Below are 22,267 nucleotides of genomic sequence, written 5' to 3' on the forward strand. Positions count from 1 at the left end.
TGCAAATGCTGCATTCCTCTGTTTTTTTTTTTTTTGTTGAGCTGAACAATGTGCAGTGTCATTAATTTTATTGTTGTATATTGGGCCTGCAAGCCGAAAGTGGCACTTAAGTGCAATTTGCATAATAGCAACGGACGGACGGACGGACGGACGGACAAGCATTAAGCCCAAAGTCCCGAAGCGTTATTAATGGGTATGAAAGACGCAGAGCTTAGAAATCAAAACAGCTGGCAAGTGTGTGTGTGTGTGTGTGTGTGTGTGTGTGTTGCATCAACTCTTCATAACTTATATAAATGCATATAGAGTAGCTAATAGTTGTTGTTGTTGTTGCTGTTGCTGTTGCTGTTGCAGCTCTAAAGTCGGCAATGGCGTGTAACTTTAAGTAGGCTATAAATACATGTATGCGTGTGTGTGTGTGTCTATGTGTGTGTGTTGTGCTGCGAAATCTATGTCAGTCGTGCGCATAATTACAAGTGCAATGCATGTACGAATACGTAGAGTGAGTGACGAAAAAACGAGCTCAAGCTTGCCTAATAATATGCCACCTAATGTTGCACGTTGCACGTTTGCACGTTTGCACTATGGAGCGGTTTTCATAACCAAATTTAACAAATTTTCAACACTTTAATATTAATATATTAAGAATAGTTCTGAATCTAAATGAAATCAAAAGCTCAGCCGTACAAAGAAATTGTCAATAAAATACGCTCATAGTCAAGCTTAGCCGCTAAACATTTTTGCACTTATTTTTAAGCTTAATCACAATATTCTATGCTTGTTCAACTTCACTCATCGTTCTCATCAGAGAACTGCAAAACTCACATTTTCCTCAGACGTAAAATTCTCAGTCGACGCATGTTACTGAGCAAGACACAGCAGTGAGTGAAAATCAGCTCAAGCTGACGAACACGTCAATCGTGTTCAACTGGAGCCTTCGTTCCGAAATGTTTAGCTCACGTTTGCTCACTCTACGAAGCAAAGCAATGAGCAAACTCACTTCTATATGACATACTGTTCATTTGATCATTTTGCTTTTGAAGAAATATGTTTGTTTTTTGTTTTAATTACTTTATTTTATAGTATGTGTACATTAATCTTGTATGCTTCGCATCTTGAAAGCATAGAGACTATCAGTCGCCAGTCCTGCGACAATTACTAAAAGTTCGTGTTTTGATTCAACACCATCATTACTGAGCCGACTGAGCATGCGGCCGAGGCGAGTGATTTGAGCACGAGCATGAATAAGCTCAGAGACCAAAAAATTGACAACAGTTGAGTGATTGTATAAGAGCCGAAGAGGTTTAATTTTTGGATATTTTTCATGTATGAACGTTTTTGTGCTCAACGGAAGCCGTTCTCTGGTCCTCATCATCGTAGTATGAAATTTAAATCTGATATCTTAGTTTATTTCAAAACTATTTTAACAACATAAAACTTATTAAATTAATATTAAAAAAATATATAAACAAAAATAAGCATATTTTGCAGCTGAAACAAAAATGAAGCAAAAAGTTCATAAATTTTTTTAATTTAGTTTTATATTTTATTAAATTAATATAATATATAAAACTAAGAATTTTCTCCAGTTGAAAATAAAATGAAGCAAAGAGTTCATAATTTATTTTTATAATTTATTAAAAAAATACATAATAAAAAATAAGCATTTTTTCCAGCTGAAATAAAAATGAAGCAAGGGCTATATAAATTATTAATCATAATTTAAATCAGCACAGTCAGCAGAAATTTCTAAATCTAAATTCTCTTGCATCTAGTTTGCCTAGACTAACTAGACAAGCAAATATTTTCACATTATGCTCTAGAACTCTAGAAAAATTTAGTCGACTCCAAGGCTTAGTCGGAATAATAACAAATTTATTTAGTTTCAAAATTTTTAGTTGTGCCATAAAAAATTGTTTTTTATTTTATTTTATTTGGCAACTAAAATTTCAAGAAAATCTTTTTTTTTTTGTAATAATTTAAAGCAATATAAAGCAAATACAGGTGGTACCAATCTGAAGTTCTGATTGCAGTTCGCACTGGACACAAATCTTTGACTTAATTGCACGTAAGTGTAGTTTGTATTTTATTTTATATATTTGAGTTTATTTTGACTGCGAAATTGAAATAATTTTGAGTGCATTTTGCATGTAACGGCTCCATAGTACTCAAGTGGCAACTAGCATAAATCTTGGAGAGCTGCCTCTTGACTTTAATTGCACATACGCATACGCATTTGAATTTGCATTTGCATTTGGATTTGGCTTTGGATTTGTGTAGCTTTGCCCAATTGCAATGCTTAATCATTTTGGTTCGTTTAGTTATTAATGCCACTTGTGGTGCTTGTCTCTCTCACTTTGACTGTGATTGACTGTCATGCCAATTGGCTGGCCAATTGCTAATTGGCATTTAATATGCGACCATTCAATATAAACTATTGCCACAAATTGCTTATTGCCTATTGCTATCTCTGTCGCTTGCATTATTAATGGAAAAAACCTAAACTTTTGATAGACACTAATGCGCTGGGCTTGTCCTTACATATGCACAGCTGTTGGGCTTGTTATTGTAGTTTATAAAGTGGGCGTGTCCAGGCGCATATGTAAACGTGTTACAAAATTATTTAATAGACCATTTAGTGTCAGTGAAGTGGCAAATATTTTGTAAATAATTGAGCAGGCAACTCTGAAAAATTACCAACAAAAATAAATTGAAAAGCAAACCCAAATTCCTTGCGGTCTGTCTATATAACATTTTGATTTATGCATTATGCTAATCACATTAGCAGCTCTCTCACTCTCTCTCAGTTTCTCTTGTTGCTGCTTTTGACAAACGCATTAATTAGACTTGAGAGAAAAATTGACAAACAGCTTTGCAGCTCCAGCTTGACAATTTTGAGTGAGTAGCAGTTACCGTTTGCTTTGTGCCTAAGTAAATAGCACACCAGAAACTTTAGCAGCCAAGTCGACAGACGGACGGACAGCCAAGTCACAAAAGTAAGCTAGCTAGCTTGTTAGGCCTTTTCGCCCAAGTTTATAAATCTGTTGTGCAAAGTTTTAGAATCCAAAAACTTTTCTCTGCATGTGTGTGTGCCTCTCTGTGTGTGTGTGTGTGTGTGTGGCAATTGCAATTATTGTAAATCAAAATGCCAAACATTGAGGCAGCTGCTAATATGACTTTTGGCTCAACTGTTTGCTTTGTAATAAAATTTGCACATAAGCTCAACTTAGAGACCCTCTTTGCAAGCTGAAGAGCGAGCTCATTATACGCACATTATATGACACTTTGGTCAGTGACACACACACACACACACATGCATGCACAGTACAGTCTCACTAAAGCGCATTTCAATTTGATGCTATTTTACTTTATATAAGTTTTAATTAGATTCAAATTATATTTAAAAATATTTATTTTTCATTATTTGCACCTTTCATTCATTTGTATTTTTGCTTAATAAATTAAAATAAATATTATAAAATTCTTGGCGCTATTTTTTTGTATTTTTTCTATTAACGACTTATATTATTATTATAATATTCTTGGCGCTATTTAAAAATATATATTTTTTATTCTTTACACTTTTATCGATTCATTTGTATTTTAGCTTCATAAATTAAAATAAATTTTTAAATTATTTTATATTTGCGCTGTTAATTTTATTTTTTTTTTTTTTGTGCATTTATTCTACTTTTATCAATGTGTATTTATTTTAAATTAACTCAAGTATTATAATTTTATTTTTATTTCTTGCTTTTTTTAATATTTTTTTTCTACAAGTCTAAAGATTATTTGCTAAGTAGAATTTTGTAGTTTATTTTATGTTGTTGGCCAAATTATCGAAGCTATACTGTACATTTGTACGCTTGTGTATTTTGGCTTCTTTTTTTCTTTATTGTATGTGGACTCAAGGGATTAAGGATGGGAAAAAAAAACTCTCAGCAGTTGCCAATATGAGTATCAGTCGCAAAAGCTCATTGAAATTGAGCCTGACTTGGTGGAGGGATGGGGGGAAGGGGGCGTGGTGCGGGTTGCGGCTCAGGTTGTAAACGTTAACTGCAGCAACTGAGGGAAACTCTGCTGTTGGCCATACAGTCATAAATTTGTCTGCGCCATTTGCCTTCAGTTCAGTGCTGGGGAAATTAATTCATTATCGATTTTCGTTTTGTATTTTTGTTCTTGGATTGCTGTCGAGCCTCGCAAGGCGACCCAGCGCCATTAAAAACGATTCAAAAGAGTGAGAGAGTGAGAAAGAGAAAGAGAGAATGTGTAAAAGAGAGAGTGGCAAGCCTTCGAGCAGCATTATGAATGGATCATTTACAAAGTCAACACAATTAAAATACACGCCCAACAGTAATCATGTAAAAAAGAAACCACAACACAAGCAGCCGCCACCCAGCGCCACCCACTTTGGTTTGTTTTTTATGCTAGGCCAAAGTAAAGACTCTTCGGCCTTTAAGCTGACAAGCAGTCCTTAACCAGACCCTTTAACCATTGTCAGGGTCAGGTGCGTAAGGCGGCCGTCCGTCCAGCAGTCCGTCCATCCATCCATCCATCCATCCATCCATCCATCCCAGCACCTTTGCTTAGGCAAATATGAGAGAGTTGTAAAATATTTATAGCGTCAACATCAACAAAGTGAATGCGAAATGCGAAACCCACACACACACACACGCACACGCATGCAAAGCACAAATGGTGACCACTTCGATTGATGTTGCTGATGTTACCGAATTTTATCGTGCACAGTGGTGCAGAAATATATAAAAAAAATAATTATATTTTTATATATACAACAGCATTTAATGCTATAGTATTTTTATTAATATTTTATGTATTTTAAAACTTACATTTTATGCATTTTTTTGTTATACATTTTATATTTTATTTATTTATATTTATTTATAATAAAATTTAATAATATTAACTACGTATTTTTTATAATTAAAAATATGCATATTTATATTATACATTTAAAATTTTATTTATTAATATTTTCTGTCTGCTTAATTATTTTTGATATTTAAAAATATGCATTTTTATATTATACATTTTAAATTTTATTTATTAAATTTATTACGTATTTTTAATAAATTTATTTATAGTTTATGCATAATTTGCAATTATTTATTGAAGAGGTAAAACTAAAAATTTTAAAATTAATTTGTATAAATTCACATTTCTTATGCATATTTATTTTTTTATGGCAATAAGTAGTTAAATAAAATTTGATACGTCTAATTATATAAATATTGCTTTGGTGACACTGTGCGCGTCATAAGTGAATTTCGAACGCAGCTGCCGTGGCAAGCTGCAAACCTTTTATTTAATTTGAATGTGGGCAAAGTTCAAAGGTGAGCAGCGTTTATATTGTGTGCGCGCCTTTGTTTTCAATACATGAGTATGAGTGTGTGTGTGTGTATTTTTGGTGTGAGGGATTATCATTTATGTAAATGGACTTTGTTCCTTTTAGGTAGCCAAACGAAGGAGAGAGAGAGCGAGAGGGAGCGACAAAGAGAACACAATGCATTAGCATTGCGGTTGTCATTAGGCGAATTTGCCTTTGTCGCCCATTTATACACGCACACACACACACACACACATACGCAGGTCATAAATAATGTAAAGCGATATGCCAGACTGAGTAATTATGTGCGATACATTTGTCTGCTTTTCACAGTATCAAAGTATCAAAGCCACAACTGGCAGCCCATCAATTGGGACTCCCCCCCCCCACCCCAACCCCTTGACTTTTCGCGCAGTGCATGCTGCCTAATCGGCCAGAAAGCTTTGCTGCTTGCTGTGCGTAGGCGTGGCAACTCTTTTATTGTTGCCCCCAAAGTCTTGTGGCCAGCCAAGCGTCGAGAAGAAGAAGAAGAAGCAGCCAGCCAGCCAGTCTTTTATAAACTTTGGCGCTACGTTTTGTTTATGTTTACTGTTGTTGCTACTTCATAACAATTCAACAGCGCTGAGGCGTAGGGCGTAGGGCGTGGCACTAAATTTTCCACATTGAACTTCAAGCTTAATTTATTTTATTGTTTCAACGCCACAGTTGCTTTGAGCTCTGCCCCGCTCTCATCTCCCCGCTGACTCTCCTTTCACTGTCATTTGATTTTTGAGTCTCGCTTTGTGGTTTTTTTTTTGTGTCTGCGCGTTGGTTTCGCTTGATTATTTGCTCGTTTGGGCAAAACAAACTTTTTGCACTTTATTATGACTTCATGGCCATGAAAATAAAAATGCAAAAAAGCAAAGTCGCTTAATGTTTGCCACTTTATCACATCATTGCGTGGCTTTATTTATGTTTTTGTAGCACTGTGCAGACAGTAGCTTTGCTAATTGCAGCATTAATAAAAAAAAATTTATGTGAAACTCTCAAATCTAAACATAAAATTTAAAATAAAATTGCATTAATACAAAAAGCGCTCTAAATTGCTTTGTTGAGCTTTATGAATGATTTATTAACTATTTTATTAAGTTTTGAAAATTTGGAACAAACAACTTTAAATTATATTTAGCTACATTTTTTTTTAAGCCTATGCAAATAACTTTTTCAAGTAATCGATAGTATCGATAGCTGACTTAAACGATATGCGCTGCTCAGCTAGTTGAGCTGCTTAAACGTTTGTTGTAACTTTCTGTTTGATAATATTTGTTAGCTAGCACACACACACACACAGACAGACAAAAATAAAAGGAAAATATAAATAAAAATACAAAAAGTTTTCAATTTCCGGCAGCGCTACAAACGTCCGGCACACAAAGCGCTGAGGCAACAAATCTAAATTATGAGAGAAGCAAAAAAAAAAAAAACGAATAAAATGAGAGCGAGAGCGAGAGCGCAACAACAATAAAAGCAGCGCGAAAAATGTGAAAAATTTCAAAGGCATGCGCTGGCTGCTGCGCTGCTTAAAAAGCAGCAACATAACAGTTAACACGATGCCAACTAACTGTCTGTCTAAGTGTGTGTGTGTGTGTGTGTGCCTTTGGCGGCAGGTGTGTCCCCAAAGCTGTCGGCGTACATCAAAATGTTGCGCGCGCGAGATTCAGCGCTGCAGCAGCGAAGCGCGTTTAACAAGTATGAAAAGCCAGCGCATAAAATTTCAACAAGCTGCTGCTGCTGCTGTTGCAACAATGCCACACACACACACACACATACACTTATATAAATATATATATATATATATGTATATACGCTAGTTGGCAGGCCAGGCCAACAGTGACTCGTTTCGTTTTCATTGCAGACTGTTGAATTTTTGAAGCGTATACGCGATTTTTTTGCTTTTGCTTGCGCTAAACGAAAATTGCTTGCAGTTGTTGCTGCCACATGCAAAACCACAAATGATAGCAGCGCTTGAGCTGCATAGCAGCAAGTGTAAGCGTTGAGTGCATCCACCGCCCACTCGCAGCCACCCACGCATTGCTGCACTTGGCCGTAATGTGACACTTTGCGCCACGCCATGTGCCACAAGCAACAGCAACAGCAGCAACTTTTGCTGCCACTTTTCGAGTTGCAAAAAGCCAAAGCCAAAGGCAAGCTGCAGCGCTACAGTGTGCACTGCCTACATGCGCCACCACACACACACACACACACACACATATATTTTGCTTTTTTTTGTGCTTGCTTTTGCGGCTCCTTTTGCTGCAAACAATTTATATTAATCATACGCAACGTTGTGCCAAATTGCTTTGTGCGGGTCCGTGCCCACTTTATACTGAAAATTGGCATTTTAACGCTGGCCAAAAGTCAGCGATTACACCCAAAGCAGACAAAGACTCGCCTGCCACACTCTTTATCTCACTTTTTCCATCTCTCTCGGGCTCTCTGTGTCTTCGACTCCCGTTTTCCGTTTCCTTTGCTTTATTCGCTGCTGCTGCTGCTGCTGGCCAATGTGCGCGCATTAAAACAAAATTTAGTGCGCCTTGCATATCTTGCTTTAAATTTCTCTGCTGCCTTTTCAAGGCGTTTAGCAAATGCATTGCGCTAATTAGTGCGCAAACCCAAAACGATTTGACTGCAAGACTAATTATAAAGCGTGAGTTGTCCGTCCGTCCGCATGTCTCTCTCTCTCTCTCTCTCTCTCTCTCTCTGCTCTCTTGTATACCTATATTTATAGCTGTGACTGTACTGGCAAGCACACTAATTGCTTTTGGATTTCAAAGCCTTGAAGCGTTAAACCTAAGCCGCTTAATAATTATATTTATGCATTTCTTCAATATTTTGTGCAGCTAAAATTTCAATTGTGTGATTGTTAATTGCAAATCTTATTTTTAAAAGGTTTTTAACATTTTTGCTAAATTAAAAAATATTTTAAAACCAATTATTGCAGCTTTATTAAGTCTTCCAAATGCATCAAATAATTATGAAAAATTTTTTTAAATTTATTAAGAAAATAAAAACAATGCAAAGCAAATTACAGAATTTTGGAAACATTGCCAAGTATTTTATATTATCAAACTTTTTCCAAAATGAATCGATATAATTTGGAAAAATACTCTGATTCTTAATAATTCGGAAAAATACTTGATATTTTTTCCAAATTATTTGATTCATTTGGAAAAAGATTTAATAAAACTACAAAAACTATTTGTAAAATATTTCTTAATTTATCAATGCACATCAAAACTGTTGTACGTTGTTTTTATTTTCTTTGTATATTTTAATAAAATTATATTTATGCATTCTATGCAGTTTAAAAATAAATTCTAAATTTGGAAAATATATATAAATCGTATAAATCAATCAAATATTTAGCAAGCATTATGCAAAAAGTAAGTTGCTTATTAAATTATTTAACTAATTGCAGTTATTAAAACGAAAGTAGCTTAAACAACAACAACAATAGCAAAAGCAAATGCAAAAGCAAAAGCAATTCATTTAGCTGGAATTGGTGGCTTGTTTTTGATTTAGACAAATTCTGGTAGCTAACTAACCGAATTGTGAATCCGTTTTGGCTCACATAACCACAAAATTGTGTCTGTGGCTGAGAGAAGACAAAGGCTGAAAGATTTCTCAGTCCGCTTAACTCAATAATTAAAACAAAAGGTTTGCATTTAAAGCTCTCACTTGATATGCAATCGAGCATAATATAAGCTTTGCATATTTAATGCACTCAACGCATAAGCTTTAATTTATATATATTTATATATATATGTATATAGTATAAGCTGTAGCATTATTGTGCAGGCTAAGAGCAAGAAGAAATGCGTTTGCCAAGTGCCTGCGTGGTTAGTTGCATTAAAATATAATTACGAGTGTTATGCTTTCCACTGCTGCTGCTGCTTTGAATCACTTGATAGCGCACTAATTAGCCAGCTGTACGGTAAGCTGCAATATACCTATGCATACATTTATAATATGCTTATATACGAGCGGAGTTCGGTTTGCAGGTCTTGGAATGCTCTGCGCTCATAACTATGCTATAGTTTTGTGAGCAATAAGCAACATATTAACTCCATTGTTAAGCAACTTTTGCAAGCAATTAGCAATGCTAAAGCTTAATTTGCATAAACAAATTAAAATTATTGAAATATTGCATGCAATATAAGTTGCCAAAGGCACACACTAAATTGTTCGTGTAAATTTAGTTAAGCTTAGCTACAGTTGCTTAATTAAATCACATTGTTGATTGCCATGACAAATAAAATATTGCTAGCTTATTTTATTGCCATGGGGCGTATATTTTTATAAATAGCTTAACATGTGTAACTGGGTTGAGCTTAAGCAGTCTTGATTTCATTTAATTCCACAAAAGCAAATAATTATCGCATATAATAAGCTGCCAAGACAATTTGTTATGTGTGTGTGTGTGCGTGTGTGTGTGGTTCAATTAAATTGCCGGTGCGAGTTAATTAAAATCAGTGCCTATGCAAACTAATCTAGATAATTATCTAGATAATTAGATTGACAGCGGAAGCTGCACTTCAATTTATACATATATAATTATATGTATGTGTGTGTGTGTGTTAATGAATTGCATTGCAATAATTTACTAATAGACGCTGCTTAAATATTTAATGCTACGAATGCGCGACTTTTGGCTTAAGCTTGAGTTAAGAAAAGTTTGAATCAACAATTAGCTTAATTAAATAAAATATTTAACAAAATGAATTCAATTGCTTAACTGATATTGCTTTTCGTTAGATTTTTACATATTTTAAAAAGAGTTATATGGCTAAGCTTTTACGCATCAAGGTGATTGTTAGCTATTTATAGCTTATACCAGCTCGGGCCGCTCCCTGGTGAAACAAACCACCATGTATTTATTTACTGTTTGGATTGGCTGCTTAAGAGCCACACAAAATATAAGAAATACAGTAGAAACGCTGCAGAAAGACAAACTGCAAAAGAACAAAACGAACAAACAAACCAAATCAAAAGGCCAAGTGAGTGAGACAGTCGTATGTGTGCTTGTGTGTGTGTCTGTGTGTGTGTGTGTGTGTAGCGCAAAGTCAACAAACAAATAAAAGGCGGCTAAAAGAAACAAGTACAAGAACAATAACAAAGCAAAGCGAAAAGTAAACAGCGACGCGAATAAAAAAGGCAGCACAGCAGAGTAGTAGAAAAAGAAGAAGCAGAGCAGCGGCGGCAGCAGCAACAACAACAATAGCAATATAGTTAACATACGGCTTATGGCAGAGCTTTAAATATTGTGACAACAACAACAACAACAACAACAATGACGACATGGGTAGCAACAAAAGTTGCGCTTCAAGTTATTTATGAATAAAGCATAAGCGTTAAGCCTTAGGCCTGCATAAGAACCATAACAATCGCCATTAATTCATTCATTCTCTTAATCGTCCGTCGTAATCGGGCGTCTCACATTTGTTTATTTGCAATTTAATAGTATTTTTAATAAGAACAGAATTTTTGAAACAACTCCAAATTATACAAGGCTGGCAAAAATTAATTTATAAAAATATTAGCTAAGAATTAAATTTCCATAAAAGATCAAATTGAGTAAATCAATTATCGTTATACAAATTAATTATTAATAATGTTTAAAATTTTTTAAGTTTATAGTTAAATATATAGTTTGTAGTACATTAGTATGTCAAACTAAAATTATTAAATTTTTAATATTTTTTAATTTCACAAATAGCAACTATTAGATGATTATTTCCTTTTTTATATTCTCTATACATTTTTTAAATTAAAACTACAAAATTATTTTGTTTGATGAACAATTAATACAAAATATAAACAAGCTAAAATATAAAATATTTGTATAAATAAATTGTAATTTATATATTACAAGTTAAAGCTAATTTGAATGAATTTGTATGAAATGCGGTGAAATATTTTCTTTGGACTCAAAATTGCTCTATTAATATGCCTAGATATGCTTAATATTAAAAATTGCTTTTAAATTTATATTTAGCATATGATTTAAAACTTTAATTACTGCCCTGGCATTGGCAATAATATTTTGGTAGCGTAACACTGCGGGCTGTTGATGTATGCACATGTATTTGTGGCACACACACACACACTCACAATTGTTTACATGTGTGTGTTAGTTGCATTTGCGGCATTGTAGGTGTCAACATAACCTGTCGCGGCTTATAAATAAGCAAAGCGTCGAGACATACACATGTGTGTGTGTGTGCTTTTGTGTGTGTGAGCAAATAGAAACAATAAACAATGCGCACAGCTCAACGCGTCTGGAAACCCTTTAAACGTATACGATTCCCACACTATATAGAGAGTGGAGTACAGAGAGGGAGCCGCGTTATAATTTATGGCAAACGGATGTTGATATGACCCAAAGCTGACACTGCCAGGGGGTTGAGGCAGTGCCAGACTTGGCAGCTTTGTCTATATGGCGATTGATAGGCATTGCTTGTAATACAAGCAACAAGTCGATGCCAAAGATTCGGTTGCTGCAACTAGAGCCACATGCAACGCTTAAAGCTTGAGCAAATTTAATTCGAATAAGCAGTTGCTGCATTTTATGCATATATAAAAATTGCAAGCCTTTTGCTTATTTAAATAATTAATTACCAATAGCATTAAAATCTTCATAGCAAAAGTTACACAAATGCGTACAAAATTCCCAAAAAGTGCTCAAACATTTTGCTATAATTTAAATTCATTTAAATTCATCTAATAAAATTTGTCACTATATCAAAATAATAATATTTTATTCAACTGTTTAAAATTAATAGTTACTCAAGCAAAATATAAAAAAACAGAACTCAATGCAATGAAAAATTGCACAATAAAAAATAATTTGTTTGTTATACATTAGCGCGTACTAAGAATATATATTCACATATATACAATCAATGTTTTTTTTTATATTTTCTGCCAAGCTATTTCGCTAAGTGTAATGCATGTTGCTAGTTGTAGGCTGGGGCACTGAAATGTTGCAATGACAACTGCAAATGCAATTATTGTATTATTATCAATTTTGCATAACGTGGGAAAAGTGTTCAAGTGTGAGAGATTCTCACTCACACTTAGACACACACACACACATACAGAGAGAGAAAACAAGCGCCACTGTCAATGTGTCTATGTGTAAAGTGTTTTCAATTTTAATTGCTTTTGAACAAGCTGCGTGCTAGCAGAGCAAATGTGAGAGCGGGAGAGAGAGATAGCCTCTCTCTAGTGCTAAACATATTGACATGCTAAAAATTTATAGCATACTAATGTGCGCCACGGGACTTTGCATTACAGCCAATGCACCATGGACAGCATTTTGGGCTATAAATGGGCGTGGCAGCGTTTAACAAATTATATTAAGATAAATTTTCAGCTGCTTAGCAAGCGATCAGTATGCAAAAATAATCAATTGAACTACATTTTATTGAATTTTCAAGTTTGAGAGTTTATTAAAAACAATTTGCAAACTTTTGTTGCCTTTATATATTTGTATGATTATATTGCAGACCAAGCCAATTTTAACTTATGAGCAAATCAGCAGATTTCTCTTTCAACTTAATATTGGCTTGAAAGCTTCAGACGTTTTAAAATTATTTCAAATATTTATACAAAATCTAACCCAAAGTGACCCATTGTACTCATGTTTGCGTATGAGTAATGCAATTGCCATTTACCGTTTGTCAGCTTAACATATATTTGCGTTTACTTATCGCTATATCTGTTTCTGTCGCTGTCGCTGTCCATGTGTGTGCGTGTGTGTGCGTTTGAGTGTGTTTGTGTGTTTACATGTTGATATGTGGCATTTGTTGAATTTGATAAAATTGCGTTTTGCAGTTACAGTGTTATAAATAATTTTGACATTACTGCTGCTCCGCATATTTGTTTGTCAGTTTGTTTGCTCTCTCATAATGACAAATAAAAACAAGCAAAACATTTGGGATCATAGTTAGCAGCGTTTAAAATGCAATTTAACATTTGAACAACAATCGATCAGGCCCGTACGATATGCAAATATAGCTGTCAATTCTATTTAAAATGATTGCTCTCTCTCTCTCTGTGTGTGTGTGTGTGTTTGTAAAATTTATGCCCAAATAATGCTAAATAGCAGCTTTGCTTGATAGCTTCAAAATATTGACGCAAACGTACGAAAATTTTAATGCTTTATTTACAATTCTTACAAATTTAAATAAATGGCTTAGCAAGTAAATATTAGAAAAACAAAGAGCGCATGTAATTTAAATACTTTTCATACTTTTGCTATTCAATACGAACATATAACATATGGAGCTCTTACTTTCTATGTTTTGGGTACATTTTAATTAAGGCGTAAAGTTAACAGAATGCAGATAAAACATTAAATAATTGTAGTAAATTTTTATATTCGCTGCTCTTGCAAAAAATAATTTAAATGTTTAAAAAATATTGTGTAACAATTGTTAAGGAAATAAATATTAACAAAATTGCTTGACCAACTAATAAATTCGAAATTGACGACAACTAAATTTAATTATAATAAATATACAAATTACAAAACTAAACGGTAATTAAAATACTTTGAGCTTAATCATTTTTATATTATATTATTTTATATTAGAAAACATATAATTAATTTGAATATGAATTCCATTTATTCAATGAATAATAATATAAATTGACATATTGCTAAATCACATTTAAATCTAAAATTGTGATAAATTTAAAGCAAACAATTTATAGAATAAATTTAAAAAACATTATATTTACATTATGTATATGCTCTTAAATATTTTTATTTATTTTGCTCTTAAGAATATCTTATTATTTTAAACAATAAATGATCAAATGCTCTTACAAAATATTAATTTATTTTAAACAAAATATAATCAAATTTTAACTAATGTTGAATTTACATATATTTACCAGCATTAATTAATGTTTCATTAAAAATAAAAAGTGTATGCAATTAAAACATAAACTAAGCAAAAACTTTATGCATTTGTTGAATAATGCAAATGGCTGAAACAGAGAGTTGCTGCTGCCTAATTAAAATGCTGGTCATAATAAGTTTATAAATATTTGAGCTAAGCTGTCTATTCTAGCATTTGGCATTTAGTTATGTAAATTTTTGGGGCAGACAGACGCTGCATGTGGCATAAGCTTAAATTATGCAACTTAAGTAAACGTGTGGCATGAGTTTTTGAGTTGCACTTACCGTTAGCATAGGCGCCAAAGTCTAAATCTTTGCGTTGATCGTTGCTGCTGCTGCTGCTGCTGCTGCTGCTGCTGCTGGCGTTGGCCCAAGCGTGTTGCTGGCCATGGAGAAGCAACAAGAGCAGACTGAAGAGCAACAGTAGATGGCGCAGCGGTAGGTGTGCGGCAAGTGGCAGGGGCAGGGGCAGCAGTGTTCGTTGCGGTGGCGGCATTGTTCAAGTGCCCAGCCAGCCGGCCAAGCAGCCAGCCAGAGCAATTAAGGCGGCAAAACGGAAGCGGAAATAACGCGGCGGCGAGCTTTAACTGTTGTTTATACACACGCACGCACACACACACACGCACACACACACACACACACACGCGAGCACACTTAAAAAAAATAACAAAAGTAAACTTTAGCTCAAGAATATGAAGCAGCCGCAGAATCAAATGAACGTACAACAGTTGAAATCTCAAAGCCCAAGCGCAACGCGTTTCTCAAGTTTTTTGTTTGCCGACGGATCGCGGGATTTGTATTTTGTATTTTGTGTTTTGCCGGTTTTTGAACGTAACTTGCCACTTGCTTGTTTGGTTGCTACACTTGCCTCCAACGGTTGCGCGACGTGTGGCGTGGCCAACGTGCGAGTCGCAATTGAGTGCGCTAATGTTGCCAGCAGTGCTTCATATACCACAGGCCAGGACTCGCTTCGTCCTGTGCCTGCTTCGAGCTTCGAGCTTCGAGCTTCGAGCTTCGTGCATTTGGCCCCAAAACCCGAGCCGCAATTTTTAGTGAATGGATGCGAATGTTGTCGCTTCGTTTCGTTTGCTGCCAGCGAGCGCCTGCGCCAGCCCCAAACGCTAGACAACCAGCCAAGTTGCACTCAGAGAAATTTTTGAGCACTCACATCAACAAAGAATTTAAAATAAAATTGATTACAGCTCTTGTTAGTTGGCATCATATCATATAATAAATCATATAATAATCATTATATTAATATCGTTTAATATTCGCCCACTATCGAATTTATTGCTAATCAAAACAAAATTTCTTAGCTTGTTACTGCCGAAAATAAATTTTGCAAAATTCTAAATAATTTATAATTTTTCTTTTAATACTTTTAATTTTAAAAAATTTGTATTTTAACAAAACATAAAAATATTTTTAGTAGTAAAATTATATTTAGCAGACATTTTTAATTATTTTCAAATTATATTGCTGCTTTATACGATTTATTTACAAAATTAATTCTCGCTTAAACAAAGTTTCTTAATTTTTTGTTGTTATATAATAAATATTAAATATAATTTGAAATTTATGATGAATAAATATTTATATTTTTGTATTGCTTTATTAATTATTAATATTGAAATAAGCATATTGAAAGCAAAGTAAAATATTATTTTATTATTAAAAAGAAATTACTTTAATTTATATTTTTTTTAGTGCTTTATTAATTATTAATATTAAATTATGCTTTATTAAAATATTTTTTTATTAAATACAAATTACTTTAATTTATAGTTTTTAATGCTTTATTAATATTTGAAATATGAAATAAAGCAAAGTAATTTTACTATTAAAAACATTTAACATTTAAAGCTTTATACACTTAGTGTCTTTTTTTTGCACAGTGTATTTATATGAGATATATCAGCAATGACAACAACAACGACAAATAAAAAAAAGGAAAAGAAGTCACAACAGCAACAACTGAACTAAAGCGAGTGGGAAGCATCAAACGTTGCAGTTCATTTGCTGGCTACGTGCTACTGGCCATTTGGCTGGCCTTTAGCGGCAGCAACCAGCAGCGGCAGCAACCAGCAGCAGCAACCAACAGCAGCAACCAACCGGCAGCAACTGTCGCTGACATTTTGAACATTTGCGCATTCAATTTCCAATTGACGACCAACTGACCACTTGACTGCACTAAATTCCACTCTAATCCTTACTTGGGGATCAGCCACCAAACCACCCACCCACCCAGCGAACGCCCGCCCGCCCGCTTGCAACTTGCACAAAGCGCTGTGCTGGCAATTAAAATATATTTGCAATTGATTTGAGATACATTTGTATCTTTTGCCTAAGTATTGCGCTCCAGTTCGCCAAGTCGCTGCCTCGCATCAACAAATTAACACGCGACAAATAACTGTAAATACTCGTGCGCAAACATTTACCGCCAAAAATTGACAATTTTCCACGAATGCCCAAATATGCCACAAGTAAGAAAAAAAAAAAAGAATTGAGCCTCTGACTCACTCACAAGCTCATTATGTGCACGTGTGTGTGTGTGTGTGTGTTTGGCATTTGCTTATTTGGACACACTGCTGTCCATTTGCTAAAAGCTTTTCATTCGTTTCTCTGACTGCTCTGATTTGTCTCTGGCCCCCCGAACTCGAGGACATTTAATCAGCCAATCAGCTTACAATATTTTTATGCTTGCCACAATTTTTTCCAAGTACTCAATGCTCAAGGGTTCGCTTTGCTGCTTTTAATTTTTTTAAATGACAAACTCTTTGTAAAAAATCTCAGTGCTTGACATAAGTGAAAATTGTATTTCTTAGAAATTAAGTATACGTTCGACAACTGCAAGTTATATATATGTTGTAAGATTGCTGAAAGTCTTAAAAGCAAACGAACTTTAAGATACATTCTCTGCATTTATTAAAAATATATTCATTAATTATTAATTCATTTTTGTTATCAAAATAAGCAATGCATTTGCTTGAAATTCATTTCTTAATATGGCTGCTGTTTTTTTTCAAAAATTAAGTATACGTTAGGCTTGGAAATTATTTATATATTTTGTATATTTTTTTTATTTAACAAAGCTTCATTATTAATTTTTATATTTTTCTTCGAATTCATTTCTTAATATGATTGCTGTCTTTTTAAATTAAGCATACGCTTGGCTTGAAAATTCCTCATAATTATTAATTTTGATATTTTTTTCTGTAATTTTTATTATAATTGTTGCAGTCTAACCTAAGCAGTTGAACAGCATTGTATAAACATATTTAACGTTTGTTATTGACAACTGTAACAATAATAACACTAACTAGTAACACAAAAATAATAACGAGCACACAGCGAAATAGAGAGAGAAAGGAAGAGAAATAAAAAGGAGCTAAATGAGGTGGCAGCTTTTGATATTTATGTGTCTGCTGCAAGTTAATCTAATTAAAGTTGTTCAACTTGCTCAAATGTGGGAGCACACAAATGTTGAAAGGCTGCTTGTGTGCGTGTGTGTGTGTGTGTATTCTCATTGGTAGTAGACGAGCAATGATTATGATTATTATGACTCGAAATAAAGAGCATAAACAACGTGCAACGTTGCGTATGCTTGTTATGATTGGATTCCCCGCATGTGGGCCTTACACATGAGCGTACAAAGCGGCCAAAAGCACGAGGGTGCGGCGGGGGGTAGTGCAACCATAATGCGCTTAGAGCTGTAATTGTTGTTATGGCATTTGGTCAGCTAATTGAACTTGTTGTGCTTTTTATCATTTCTTGTTGTTGTTGTTGTTGTTGTTGATGCGGATGTGAATGCTTCTACATTAAGTGGCCAAGCAGTGATTGAATTGCATACGAGTGGGTGCAGCTGGGGGCGGGGGGAGTGGTGGCTACATTGTTACATGCCATGTGGCATTAGTTAATTGAATTTGCAACCACAAAATGCGAATTCGGCTTTTCTTTATTGTTGCTGTTTATGTCTTTTTTTTTTTTAAACACAAAATTGCATTTGCTTTTGCATTTTAATTAGCCATTTGCAAGAATTCTAACAATTAAACATAAATAAAATGAAGCAAACAAACTAAAACTGAACTTGTATATAAATTTTTTTTTTGTAGAGAAAAAAATAAAACTAGAAAGTAAAGTGAAATTTTATTTGTTACAATTTTTATAGCCAGCAGGCAGAAATCAAAATTACAAATCAAATTTTAATTTAGTAAAGTTTAATTTACATTTTTTTTAAGCGTAGTGTAGCCAATAATTAAATTAAATTTTTAAAGCCAACAAGCAGAAATTAAAATTACAAATCGAATTTTAATTCAGTAAATTTAATCTAAGTCTAAATTTAATTTATATATATATTTTTTTAAGCGTAGTGTAGCCAATAATTAAATTAAATTCTTAAAGCAAACAATCTATTTATTAATTTATATTTTCTTATCTATATCTAAATTTAATTTTAATTTTGCTTAAATGTAGTATAACGAATAATTAATGAATTTTATTAAATACAACCCTTAAGTTAACTTATTTTAGTTTAATTAAACTACATTCACTGCTATACGTTTTATATCTTTATAATGAGCAAAGCGATTTGTGCTCAATGCCAAAATGTATTTATTTCTGATAATTGCAGCTTGTGTTGGTTTTGATTATCAAGCAAGTCATGCCACATTGCATGTGTGTGTGTGTGTGTGTGTGTGTGTGTGTGTAATACGATACACGCTGTGACAGTTGGATGGGCTGAGTGGGTGGGGGCGTGGCGGCGGCACTGACAAGTGACAAGTCATAAAAGTGACAGCTTGGCTGGGATTAAACATAAATTTGACTTGGCTTTGTGTCAAGCCCAGCAGCAGTAACAACAACAAAAGAACAACAAAGTATAATTCTTATTTTAATAGCGTTATATAAAATAATAAGTAATGCTTGTTGTTGTTGTTGTTGTCAGTCTTGCGCGGTGGCCAGCAAGTTGGAGCAGGCAGCGCAGTAGTGTTGAGTAGCGCGGCAGGCGAGGCAGCAATAATAAGGCAACAAACAGGCGCAGCAGCACCAGCTGCAACAACAACAACAACAACAATGTTTTGTTTATAAAAAATAAATATGTAAAATTACCCAAAGCAGCAAAGTGCGAGCGCCCAAAGGTGTGAGCTTGAGCTGGGGCAACGTTTGGTCACAGTGCGTGCCACATGGCCGCAGAATGGGCAATGCAACAAGCTGGGCGTGGCGCCAAGACGCTGCGCTGGCTTCAAGGCAATGTAAGCTGCCAACGAAATAAATGAACAAATAAAAATGAAATGAATTTCTTAGCCAACTTAACGCACTATGCACTCGAGATGTGGCAGCAACAGACGTCGGCGTCGGCGGCTCAGCACTGACGCTTGTGGCTGCCGCTGACTCTAGCTCTAGTTGCTGCTGCTGCTGCTGCTCTTGTTGCTGCTGTCGCAAATGTTGTGGCTCGGCAAAGAATGTGCAGCGACGCTCGCTGCGCTGCTGCTGCTGCTGCAAGCTGAGCCGATGGCAACTGTTGTTGTTGTTGTTGTTGTTGTTGTGCCGCAAACTGGGCGCATGTGTAATCGCCTCAGCATAGGCTGGCGGCTTTGGCACCGCTTGGCATCCACTTGCATTGGGATCCTGACCCTGGTAGAGCATGCGATGTTTTTGCTCCTCCATTGGCCCAAGTCCGTTGCTATCTGCTCACTAAAGCGAACAGGCCAATGCGCTTTATAGCCAAAGCGACGAGACAGCAAAACAGTTGCCACTTAGACGTTTCTGTTTTGGCAGCTGCGCTTGGCTCTCGATCGTTAAGCTGCATTACGTATCCGCACTGTTGTGCCATCCGTTTCATTTCCGGCTCATAACTTTTGCAATATGCTGCTATTTGCTTGCCACTTGACACATGCCACATGCCCCACACACACACACACACACACACACACACAGAGAACTCTGCACATTTATTTTTAAAAATCATTTTTCGTTTGCTTCAAGTTTTTTTCTTCACACACACACACACACACACACGCTCTTGCAGTTTGTTTGCAGTTGCACTTTTGCAATTTTAATCAACTTTATCTACTCGTTGCCTGATTAGCTTTACGCATTTATGCAAATTTATGCAGACAACAACTAAATAAGCAAAGCACACACACACACAACTGTGTACAGCTTGCTAATTTGCATGCATATAAAATAATTTTAGCTACACTCATGGCTCACATTTGAAAAGTTTGCGCTTACGTATACGCAATATTTTGGGCAACAAGATTGCTGGCAAAAAAATATTCAAGGAAAACAAGTTTATGCATATTATGAATTTAAAAATATTTATTTATACTTTCAGTAGATTAATAATTAGTAGTGATTGGGCATAAAATAAATGAGAATATTACGAAGATCGTTCTAAAGAGTTTTTTCAATTGTTTTTAATTTCAGTTTTGTGGCTTTAAATCTAAACTTACCAAAGCCTTTGCACTATTTGATGATTGCAGTTTTAAGTTTGGTATGTATATTTTAAAATTAGCCCAAATAAGTAAATAATGCTGAACTATTTTTCGTTTATCTGTAATTTGCAATGAGAAAAGCAATTTAATTGCTTTGTACAAATCACTTAAAGGCCATTGGTCAAAGATTAAAGCAAAACAAATCAATCAATTAATTGAAAACATTTCAATGCACTTTGTTGCTTGAGATTCGCTTTCCCTGTTTTTCGATTTGTCATTGCATTGCAATCAACATTCAATTCAAGGCAAACAGCTTATCAGCTGTTTTTCCAGCAAATGCAAACACAGTTACAAAATAAACAAAACAAATGCTTAAATGCAGCAAGGTCACAGCTCAGACGCCTGCCGCCCGCCGCCTGCTTTGCATTGAGTGAAATGAGTTTACAATTATTTTGCAAAATCAGCTTAAGCACGCGCTCGCTTACAAGCTGCCTGTGTATGTGTGTGTGTGTGTGTGTGTGTGGGTGTGAGGATTTGTTATTGAATGCTGCGGCTTTTGGCAAAGTGTGTAAACAATATTTTGTGTAATTGCAATTAGCGGCAAAAGCACAAAAACAAAAGCCAAAAAAAGGTTTTTTTGGCTCACACGGATGCTGGCGAGACGCACAAAAGGCGTCGGCATTTACACACACACACACACACACACACACACATACATACATGGCATGCCCAAGCTATGAACGTATTTGCGTTCTTGGCAAATGTGCTGGTGCGGATTTCAGCGTTCAAATTATACCAAATCATAGCCAAAATCCTTGCACACACACACACACACACATACTTGAGCGTATGTCTGTGTGTGCGCACATAAAAATCAATGTTTAAAAAGGCAGCTGCTCGGCTTGCTTGAACTCGCTTCGCTTCGCTTCAGTTCGCATCGCATTGCCTGTTGGCTTGTTAATTTGCTAAAAAATTGTAGGTGCGCCTTTGTCTGTCTTCCTGCCTGCTGTGTGCATGTGTGTGTGTGTCTGCGAATGCGTGAACTGAAGTAAGCACTAAAAGAAGAAAATAAATGCAAAGCGTGCTGGCAGCGACGAAAAAGAATGGAAAATGCTCGTTGGCTCGTGTAAAATAGTTAAAGTTATGGGCTTAAGCAACCCAAAGACCAAAGTGCGACTGGCTCACACACACAGAAACATGCAAGCTACACTGCAAAATACTTGACATAATTAAATAAAACTAACATTAATACTTAATACTTATTATTTTTATTTTTTATTTTCCAATTTACAGCACACTTTGACCTAAAGGACTCATTACTTCTGCAGGAGCACAATCACCCGCTTCCTTGGGCGCATCCAAAGTCAACACTCAAACTCAACTACAAGCCGTTATGGGATCACATGGGGAGACACTAGAGGAGAGAGCGAGAATTACCATTTATTTACACTTAATTTAATTCAATTAATTTAATTTAATTTAGCTCTTATGCTTTGCTATCAAGTTTTAGACATGTTAAAATAATAAACACAAAATACAAAT

At 34.9% G+C, this 22,267-nt stretch overlaps 2 protein-coding genes and 1 long non-coding RNA gene across 3 annotated transcripts in view; 1 reads left to right on the top strand and 2 right to left on the bottom strand.

The window, feature by feature from the left end:
- The window catches only part of LOC108606676 (myb-like protein AA), a 44,771-nt gene extending 29,572 nt beyond the window's left edge, over nucleotides 1-15,199 (bottom strand). Inside the window, exon 1 of the mRNA XM_017997023.1 lies at nucleotides 14,577-15,199. Within this exon, the coding sequence (XP_017852512.1) occupies nucleotides 14,577-14,787 (211 nt within the window). The 5' untranslated portion in view covers nucleotides 14,788-15,199. The remainder of the gene's footprint in view (nucleotides 1-14,576) is intronic.
- Nucleotides 1,937-22,246, top strand: LOC108606678. The gene is made up of 3 exons (XR_001915467.1): nucleotides 1,937-2,065; nucleotides 20,718-20,784; nucleotides 22,019-22,246. It is a non-coding gene; the product is annotated as an uncharacterized LOC108606678 (long non-coding RNA).
- LOC108606677 (uncharacterized protein DDB_G0288467) lies at nucleotides 19,192-19,968 on the bottom strand. Its single transcript, XM_017997024.1, has 3 exons — nucleotides 19,607-19,968; nucleotides 19,398-19,545; nucleotides 19,192-19,338 (listed from the first exon to the last, which is right to left on the bottom strand). The coding sequence occupies exons 1-3, from the start codon at nucleotides 19,953-19,955 to the stop codon at nucleotides 19,230-19,232; spliced, it is 606 nt and encodes a 201-aa protein (XP_017852513.1). The 5' UTR covers nucleotides 19,956-19,968; the 3' UTR covers nucleotides 19,192-19,229.
- Nucleotides 22,247-22,267: the final 21 nt, after the last annotated feature.

This window comes from Drosophila busckii, chromosome X (genome assembly GCF_011750605.1).
Source record: "Drosophila busckii strain San Diego stock center, stock number 13000-0081.31 chromosome X, ASM1175060v1, whole genome shotgun sequence".
Classification (NCBI taxonomy): domain Eukaryota; kingdom Metazoa; phylum Arthropoda; class Insecta; order Diptera; family Drosophilidae; genus Drosophila; species Drosophila busckii.